Source organism: Vombatus ursinus, unplaced genomic scaffold (assembly GCF_900497805.2).
Source record: "Vombatus ursinus unplaced genomic scaffold, bare-nosed wombat genome assembly UNPS02014819.1, whole genome shotgun sequence".
In the NCBI taxonomy this organism is placed as follows: domain Eukaryota; kingdom Metazoa; phylum Chordata; class Mammalia; order Diprotodontia; family Vombatidae; genus Vombatus; species Vombatus ursinus.
In genome coordinates, this window is record NW_020954597.1 from 544,856 (window position 1) to 554,506 (window position 9,651).

A 9,651-nucleotide genomic window follows, 5' to 3' on the forward strand; every position below is an offset into this window, starting at 1 on the left:
CCAGAGGGTTCCATTCTTTGAGTCCTCCAGAGGCAGGCAGGAGGCTCCCGGGGTTCTGCAGCAGCGGGAGGGGGTCCCCCTCTTTACAGCTTCTGCTAGTTAAAGAAGCATTTTGGCAGCCTCATCAACTGAGGCAAAGACAAAGCCGGCTCAGCTGGGGTAAGGCCGAGGTCGTAGGGGAAAGAAGTGGATAAATACACAAGTCACAGCCACATTTACTGTAAAATCCTGTTTAATGTGTAACATTGCAGGCCCAGGCCCGGGCTTCTAGAGTCAAAGGTAGTGCTGACCAATCCCCACCCCCAGCTGATCAGATGGAATCAGAGCCTTGTTCTTTCCAGCCACCCAAGCCTTTCCCAGGTGCCAGCAACAGCCCCCACCCCACTGGCAGGATCCCCAAATGTTGGCAGGGTTAAGGTTAGTGTCATCAGTGGAAGTGTTGGCAAAGCCCCCCCTCCCCCAGAGTACCCAGTGGTCCCAGGGAGAGGAGCAGGAATTAGGAAGGGGGAGAAACACCCTCCTTTGCTCCCTTAAGCTTGGGGAGGAGGGGGCAAGATCTGTCCCCCACCCCCACCCCACTCCTCACCCCCACCTGCCTTCTCCTTCCCTACCCCCACTCAGAGGGCAACGGGTGGGTGCTTGGGCTATGGCCGGCCTGGCGGGCTGAGGGGACTAAGAGGGACTGAAGGCTAGGGTTGGCGGTGGGTGTGGCGCCGGCTGTGCCCTCAACAGGCAGAACAGCGGTCACCCTTCTCGGCCAGGCCAGCCCCGCTGCCAGGGCTGCGCCGCAGGATGTCTTTGAGGGAGCCGTCCTGGTCACTCAGCAGCTTGTTGATTTCATTCTGTTTGGACTCGTGGGACAGTCGGTGGCCGAATCCAGAGCCCTTGCGCGAGGAGGGGTTGGAGCGGCGCTGGGCACGCCGGGCACAGGCCCGGATGATGAGGTACACCACCTCAGCCACGTTGAGCACGATGCAGATCCCTGAGGCAGCGAGCATGAAGACAGTGAAGACGGTCTTCTCGGTGGGCCGGGATACGAAGCAGTCTACCACGTTGGGGCAAGGGTAGCTGTCGCACTTGACCAGACGTACCATGGCATAGCCCGGGTAGAGCAGGTAGAAGACATACATGAAGACGGCCTCGAAGAGCAGGCGGAAGAGCACGCTGATGACATAGGTCCACCACAGCGTGCCCGAGATGTGCACCTTGTGCCTTTTGACCTCTTCCAGGTGCAGCGGGTCCCCATGGCCCTCCAGCCGCAGCAGCTTCTTCTCCACGTGCTGCTGGTGGGCCACGTGCATGGCCACGAGCAGGGCTGGTGTGGACACCAGGATGAGCTGCAGGGACCACAGGCGCACATGGGAAATAGGGAAGAAGTGGTCGTAGCACACACTGTTACAGCCTGGCTGCAGGGTGTTGCAGATGAAGGAGGACTTCTCGTCGCCCCACACGCTCTCGGCAGCCACCACCAGCACCATGATGCGGAAGATGAAGATGACAGAGAGCCAGACGCGCCCAATGGCCGTGGAGTGCCGGTTCACGCCGCTGAGTAAGGCGTAAAGGCCTGTCCAGTTCATTTTGCCTCACTTGCACCTGGAAAGACAGCAGCCGCAGTGGGGCTGTGAGCCCTGCCCCTCTCCCCCCACTCCCACAACAGCCTGAGCAAGTCACTTCCCCTCTCTGGGTTGCCTCAGTTTCCTCCTCTGCCAAAAAAAGGAGGAAGTTGGGTTAAGTGACCTTGGATTAAGAATCCTTGACGGTTCTACCACCTCATGTCTGCCCTCTTCAAGGAGTCAGAGGCTGTCTGGAAAAGCGCGGTTCCCCCAGGCCTTCTCACCATCTCATCTCCTTCCCCTCGTTCCCCTTGTCCCCCCTTCCTCTCTCCCCTTCCCGGTTTCTGATGTCTACTTAGTTCTCTAGGCTCCATCCCCCCAGGGCAGCCCCTCTCCCTCAGATGCCACTCCCCCTTTCCCACCAGGTCTCTCATCCCCATCCACACCACATATTACCTTGGGGAGTGCCTATCCCGGAGGCCACCCAGACAGGTCCCCTATGGTTTCATACCCGTGCTGGGGGAGTGATCCCTGGGTCCGCGCCTGCGTCCCAATTCCTCACTGCCCGGTGCTCGGGAGTCATATGCTGCCTTATACCCAGCATGTACACAATAGGAGCTTTGTGGGGCTCTGAACAACGCCCTTTAGAATTCAGATCAAACGCCCTGACTTCCGCCCACCCTGGACACAGAGCACTTGTGTCCCAGCGCCGGACACCCAGCCTGCACCCACCTGTTCTGTGCCCGCCTGGTCCATCCCCGCACCCGCCATGAAGCCAGAAGAATGGGAGGGGGGGGAGGGAAGGGAGAAGCAGAAGACCTTGGGGCAGAGACAGAGGCTGGGTGGGGGTCAGGAACCCCCTACTCCCATCACCAGGATTCCTCAGGCTCTCTCTCTTGGTCCCCAGTGGCAGCCTTAAGCAACCCTGAATTTCCCCTAGGCAGGGCAAAGTCGGGTCTTCTCCCTTTCTGATAGATCACTGGGGTCCCCAAAGCTCTCTTTCTTTCCCTACTTCTCTCAAGGAAGCTAAGAGAAGATCCCCATGGCCCCATACTGAGCCTTTAGGATCACAGCGCCACAGATGTGGAAAGAACTCAGAAGGGCAGAGGGCAAAAAAAGGCAACCTGGTGGTCTCTGGTGGTCTCTCCTGCCCTCTCCCCCCCGCCCCAAGCTTCTGGAGATGAGCAGTCTCTTGGGTAGCTTGGGAACACCCAGCCTGGCTTCCCAGTCAGCTTGTAGATCTGAAACATCTGCCCTAGATAAAAGAACAGCCTGTTCTGTCCCTACCTGTCTGTTGCAACCTCAGGTCAGTCTCTGGAGGGCACAGACTCCCCCAGGCCCCTGACATAAGCTCTGTTCATCCCCTCCCTTTACTGTTAGTGTGAGTCAGCAGCTGAGGACTCTGGGTAAGCCAGAAATCAGGGTGAGGGGCCACTAGAAAATAAACTTCCCCCCACCCCCATCAGGCTCTCGCTAGCGACCTGTGCCCGGTTCTGGTCTCCACAATCAGAGAAGGATTCGAGGAGAGGCCCCAGAGCCCTGGGGAAAGAAGTTAGAGTCATTTAGCCTAAGAGAGCGAGCTCAGAGGACCTGAGCCCGAACTGCTTTCTGGCTCCAACTGTCACTTCCAAGCTGTGTTCAATATTACTTAGACACCATAAAGAACTGAGCTCAGAGGCAGCTTCAAGTCCTGTCTCTAGTACATCCTGGCTCTATGACCCTGGACAAGACAACTCTCAACACCGCCGCCCCCCACCCCAGGTTCAGACAAAAAAATGAGCGGTCCCAACCAAACAATACACATCACCTAACTTGACTACCAGGCAAGAAATTTGGAGTCTCCACTGCTCCATAAATCATTTTCTAATCTAGTATGAGTCTTTTTTTTTTTTTTAATTTACATTATGGGCCCCCTTGAAGGCATTGTGGTATAGTCAGTAAAGGGTGGCCTTGGCTTCGGAATCTCGAGGCTCAAATTCTGCCTCAGACATACACTAGTTGTGTGACCCTAGGCAAGTCACAAGCCCTCAAGAGGAGCTAAAAGTCACAGCAGGACATAAGTCACAGATGAATCGCTTTTCTGCATTAGTGGAGGGAATTTCCACATTGAGTTCTCCCCATACAGATGGAACTCACAGGTACAGACCTCCCTTACACCATCATCGTTGTCGTCGTCGTCATCATCGTTAGTACAATCTGTCTAGTATGAATGAAGTCTGAACATATACTTCTCAATCACGTGTGTGCTTTCCGCCTTGCTAACAGAAATTGGCCCAACCTTTTTGGCATCACAGTTGGGAAGGGGGGGTTTGGGAGAGAGAGCAGGCTGTCATCTTGTTGGATCCCGTGTTCCATTCAGAGTCAGAGGACCCCAGTCATAAAGCAAGAAGGAGGAAAGTGAGGCCCAGAGTGGAGCAGAGTCAGCAGCAGAGCTGGGAATCCCTAGTTTTGTGTTTGAGGATGTAAGTGTCTCAGCATGTGGCTTTTCCTATTCGCCTAATTGTCTTGCCGGGGGACATTCGAGAGTCCTTTAAGCTTTGCAAAACACTTTGATTCTCACAACAACCCAGAGGTAGATGCTGTTATTATCCCCATTTTACCGATAAGGAAAATGAGGTAGACAAAAGGGAAATGACTTGCCCAGGATCACACAACTGGTAAATGTCTGAGACAGGATTGGAACTCAAGTCTTCTTGACTCTAGGTCCAATGCTCTATTCACTGGGCCACCTAGCTGCCTCGATTGTGGACTGCCTTTCCCTCTCTAAGACATGGTTGGTGGCTTCCCTTTCCCTGAAGGCCTTCAAGCAAAGAGACCCTTGTTCAGGCACAAAGTATGGGTTAATAGCCACCGAAATCCCTTCTAAATCTGAGATTCTGTGATTTTGCAAATGTCTCTTCCCAATCTGGGTCGACTCTGCTGCCCCTCTGTAAAATGAGAAAGTGGCTCTGGATAATTGCTGAGGTCCTGACAGTCTCTGATCCTCTGACATTAAGGTCATGACGATCATAGCTGGTCAACTGCCGAGCAGAGATTTGGGGCACAAAGGTCTTCCTAGGAGCCCTCACTGCTGGCCAAGACAATTGGACCGTGACTTCCTGGGAGCACGGGTGGCAGTAATGGAATTAATCAGTCAAGTGTCTTGAGCACCTACTAGGTGCTCAGCGATGGGGCAGGCGCAAGAACTTCCTCACAGGAGGTGAGGGTGGGGTGAGCTGGGATCGCTTCAGAGGCAGATGATCAAGGAAGGTCCAGAAATATCCTTGCTTAGAAGCCTTTAGGAAAAGGGAGGAGACTCATTTGACTTCACTCTTCTGATCTCATCTCGGATCCCTCCATCGCTTCCCCCCACCCCCATTCTATCAAGTGGCAGCCTTTACCCTGTGCCCCTGGACTTACCTTTCTCCCTGATTTTACCTGCCTTTCTTTCATCTCTCTATCCCAGAGGGAAGTAAAGTCAGACCTGTCTTTTGCCTCTGGGACCTGCAGCTAAGGAGCCCCCTTCAGTGATCCTCTGGGAGGTGTCTGATGCCACCTCCCTTCCTCAGGCTGTGCTTTATTTCCCTCAGGTCTTGGGGTGCAGAAGGCTATGCCCTTTGTCTAAGATGCCAGTGACTCCTGTCCAGGCCTCTAAGGGACTCTAGTTGAGCCTGGCTGGCCTCTCAGGATCAGCTACCTTTGCAACCACCACCACCAGCTCTTGAACTTTTCTTTTGGGAGCCTGACAACTTCCAAGCCTTCGGGGGGGGGGGGGGCACTTGGCTTTGCAATCCAGACTGATGGAGTGACATTTGTTTAAAGTCCAGCTATCGATCTGTTTTTGTGTGGCTTCCAGCAGGGGGAAAGGGGACAAGAGAAAAACCAGCACATTTGGGCTGTCGCTGGAGGGATGCAATGAGACCCCTCCCCCCAGCTCTGGCCCCAGCTGGCAATCAAAGGTTTGGGATTCTACAGCTGGAGCAGAAGGGCCACCTTTAGGGCCCCCTGGGAGGCACTGAAAACCTAGTTGAATTACAACATGCCTACCTAGAGCCAAAAAACTGTGTAGCCCGTTGCCTTCCCCAATGTCCTGAGAGTCAGAGAATGGGGGGAAGGGGGACCTTATTTGACAGAAGAGCAAACAGAGATGCAGAGAAGGGAGTGGTCTGGCTCCAGTTGACCCAGCTAGTCAGTATCAAGAACTGGGACGCAGGCCTTACTTGTCTCCTGGCTTTTCCTCTGGCCCTGGTTGTCCCATACAAACACTCAACACAAACCATTCAATCTGTGCTGTGTATGAAGGGAAGGGCTGCTGGAGGGGGCAGAGGGCAGTTCATTTGTGCTCCCCTTCGGCTTAGGGCTCACTGACTCCATTTCCTCCCCCCTTTCCCTGCCCTTATGGCATCTCTAGGGGCATTAATTCCTCACCATGGGAAGAGCCACCACTAGCAATAAAGGGAAATTTGCCCTCAAATCAACCCCGAAGGGGAAAACGGATACCGGCTTTGTGAAAAAAGAGACTCTGGGATTCTCAGAGGGCTGCTGAGAAGCTGCTGGTGGGGGAGGGGCAAGGTGGGACCAACCAGCTCATATGGCATGTGGCTGCTGGAGAGAAGAAAGTGCAACAACCTGGTTTCTTTTTTCTTTTCTTTTTTTTTTTTAGCCAGATTTCTTTTTAATTTATCTAATTATTCTTGCTAATTCCATTTTATGCTACCGAAGGAATGACAGTGTTGTCAAACTATGAGTGCCACACATTTTAAAATGTCATAATCTTTTAAAATGGTCATTTGAAAATTTTGAGTCCTTTAAATTTTGCTGCCCTGGAGCAAAGCTCGAATTACCCCGCCCTGGTTATGGCTATGTCCACAAACTCTACACAGGGAAAGCTGAGGACTGCCTTTCTCTTTCCCTCTGCACATCTCCTTCCCTGTTCCTCAGCCCTGACATGGTGAAGGCGAAGGTGTTGCCCCTTTACCCCTTGTCCCTGCCATGTTGAGAAATAATTCAGTTGCTAATGCCTCACCGATTAGACGCCTCCCTCTTCTCCAACCCTCTCCTCCCAACTGAGGCGTTCTATTGAATCGCTGAAATCAGGATTTCTCTCTTTGACCTCCTCTAGCAAAACCCTTAGTCAAGCCCAGTTTCCCCAACCCCCTCATGTGGCGTTTCCCAAGGTTCTTTGCCTTACCTCCTGTTTGGACCCCAGAGCCCTGAGCCCAGAGCCTCTCTGGTACACACTAGTCTGGGGCTTCCCCAGGCTTCAGTTCTATTCCAGCAGACAAACCCTGAGTGTGTATTGGGCCTTAGCCCCACAGAGCCAAAGGAAGCCCAGCTCCTGCTCTCACAGAATTCGCAGTTTGATAGGAGGAAATAACACCCTTGCTCATTTTCCTGACTGATCTCATCTCCTTTGCTTCTGTGGTCCCCGGATCTCAAAGGTCCCTGCTTTCTCCTGTGTCTCTGCCAGCTCCTGGAACACCACTGGGCAAGCCTCAGCTCTTTCGAACTCCAAGGCCCAAACTGCCTGTCCAAGTTTGGCCTGAACCTCCTTGGCTCCCACCTCTCCCCGTCCCCACCCAAAAAACCCCATCTCCCACCCCCATTCCAGGCTCTCCAAGGAGCCTTCCCTACCCCCACCCCTCCCATGCAGGCTAGCTGCCTTGTTTGCCTTGGAAGCCAGCAGGGCAGGTAAATAGCCCCTGGCAGCTCCCAGCTGTCACACTGAGCCCAAGACCAGGAGAAACCTGCTCCGGTGGGCGAAGAGAAGGGGCCAGGCTGAGTCCAAGGAGCCTTTAGTTTGGTGGGATGGGGGTGGGCAAGTTTCAACGGATGGACCGTCTGTGGCTGGGGAAGGGGGATGAGATTAAGGGGCCTGAGAGGAGGCAGGCCAGGGGAGCCCAGAGCCTGGCAGGGGACTCACCTCACTTCTATGTAAAGGAAGAGATCCGGTTGGCTTGACCCTGGGGCCAAGAGCCGGGGGGGGGGGGGGGGGGGGGGGGCGGCTGCTCCCGCCCCCTCCCCCCCTACCCACATAGTTTCCCAACCACCTTCACCCCTTCCCCACCCTCCTCACCTCCCTGGCACACTGACACAGGGCTGCTGGTGCCCTTCCTCAGGGGTGTCTGCCTGGTGCCACTCAATGCTGCCAGTCTGGCCCAGCCCAGCTCAGGGGAGGGACGACAGAGTCCAGGGCCAGTGGCAGATATGGCCCACAGCCCAGGAGGAACCGGACAAATATTAACTAGCCCCACCTCCTCCTGTGTAAGCAATCCTCCATCAGGACAGAGCTATTGATGAGTGACCCTGGCCCCTCCTGCCTGGGCCATGACCAATCTTCTGGTGCCCATCTGGGGCAGCATCGCTGTCGTCCACATGGCCAACCTCAGCTCCCCCTTCCAAGCTTGGCTATCTGCCCTCCTCGAATTTAAGCTGGACAGTGAGTAGGACAGTTGTCCTTACCAGCTTTCTTACCTTCTGGGCATCTCTAAGTATGGAACCCTTTGGCCTCCCCTGGAGTCACCCTGCTTCTGGGGGCCTGAATTCAGAGGCCTGGGGCCTGGGAGTCTGGGCCCTGGGAGTCTGAATTTAGAAGCCTGTGGCTTGGGCCCTAGGGACCTTCATTCAGATGCCTGGAGCCAGGGGTCAGAGGCCTGGGTCAAGGGTCCAAGGGCCTAGGAGGTGGGGATTGGACTGCAAAGCTCGCTGTGAGCAACACCGGCTCTTGGAAATCATTAAGATAAATCTAGATTGTCAACCATTAACTGACTTCTTAGCCCAGATCCAAGGTCCCGCTGTTGAGGGTGCAGGCTGAAGCCCCCAAAGGCACCCGAGCCTGGGCTGTCCCAGCTGTCCCAGCCCATAGCCAGGGAAGATGGAACTTTAGACCTAGTCCCCTGGCTTTCACTCTCTGCTCCAGGTCAGGCTTGCTTTGGGGCTGGGCTCGTGGCCTGACCCTCTATTGGTCCAATTCAGGTGCAGAGCAGTGTTTAGAAGTGTTAGCTGACCACATGGTAAGCTGCAGAAGGCAAGGAACCCACCAAGTGACTGGCCTGGATCCAGCTACCTCCCAGCCCCGCTCTCCCCTTACCCCACCCCACGCCCGACGAAGCAAAACTTGGGAGATCAACTCCAGTGTAGACAGAAGGAAACAAGCTCAGAAGTGACTTGGTAGGACCCCACAGTGAGGGTGTGTGGCTGAGTGGAGATGCCAAGGCCCAGAGCCAGGGTTGTACCCACTATGTCCTTATCCAACTCCAACTATGTGTCTAGGCCTGGGATCTGCTAGGTCACGAAGGGTACGAGAGAAAGGCAAGGGGTCAGAGATCTTCCTGGAGACACAAGACTGGCCCCTCATGACCATGGAGCACGGAATAGTGGATGGAGTTGAGAGGCTCAGGGATCTGGGTCCAGGATAAAGCTGGGGGGGCGGGGAACTCTTCTAAGCTGCCCCAGCAGGCCTCCCACAGGCAGCTGATCCTCGGGAAGTAACAGGCAGCCGGGAGCTCTGGGGGAGCTGCCCTCCCACTCCTCTTTGGCTATGCCCCCCCCCCCCCCCCATTCCCCCAGAGAGCAGCCTGCAGACCTTTACTGGCCAGGTGACCCAGAGCAAGTCCCTCCCTGACTAAGCCTCACTTCCCTCATCAAACAATGACACCTAGAGTGCTCCACCCTGCCCGCACCTCCCTCCAGACAAGGTTGTTGGGAGCCAGTGTCAGAAAGTGCTTGATCACCTATCAGCTGTGATTCCTCTCGAACGGAATGGGAATGGCCTGGCATTCAAGGCCCTCCGCTATCACACACAAGCTTACCTTTCTAGACTCATTTCACACTCCTCCATCTCAGACTATCTAGACCCTAGCTGAACGGGCCCTGCCTCTCCTGCCTGCATATACTTGCACGTGCTGTCCCTGGCCAGAGCTGGTACCTCCCCTGGACTCCCTAGAGACCTTCCCTGGTGAAATTCTTCTCTTCTGTCAAGGCCCAGCTGCCCTGGCTCCTCCTCCCCCAACCTAGAAGTGATACCTCTCTCTCTCCATCTCTTCTCTCTTTGTCCGGCACCTTGTCTATACATCACAATCTAACTTGGTGATAGAGTTCACCTGCTCCACTCCTCCCC

General features: G+C 54.9%; 1 protein-coding gene across 8 annotated transcripts; it reads right to left on the bottom strand.

Moving 5' to 3' along the window:
- Positions 1-214: 214 nt before the first annotated feature.
- GJB1 (gap junction protein beta 1) lies at positions 215-8,029 on the bottom strand. 8 transcript variants are annotated; one of them, XM_027836788.1, is made up of 2 exons: positions 8,007-8,029; positions 215-1,593 (listed from the first exon to the last, which is right to left on the bottom strand). In XM_027836788.1, the coding sequence occupies exon 2, from the start codon at positions 1,575-1,577 to the stop codon at positions 726-728; it is 852 nt and encodes a 283-aa protein (XP_027692589.1). In that variant the 5' UTR covers positions 1,578-1,593; positions 8,007-8,029; the 3' UTR covers positions 215-725. The 8 variants fall into 8 exon arrangements, with proteins under 8 accessions (XP_027692589.1, XP_027692583.1, XP_027692586.1 ...); XM_027836782.1 differs by lacking the exon at positions 8,007-8,029 and adding an exon at positions 7,609-7,713; XM_027836785.1 differs by lacking the exon at positions 8,007-8,029 and adding an exon at positions 7,456-7,495.
- Between the last annotated feature and the right edge of the window lie 1,622 nt (positions 8,030-9,651).

Coding starts and splice junctions, on each gene's coding strand:
- GJB1 (XM_027836788.1), bottom strand. CDS start 1,577: ATGAACTGGACAGGCCTTTACGCCTTACTCAGCGGCGTGAACCGGCAC.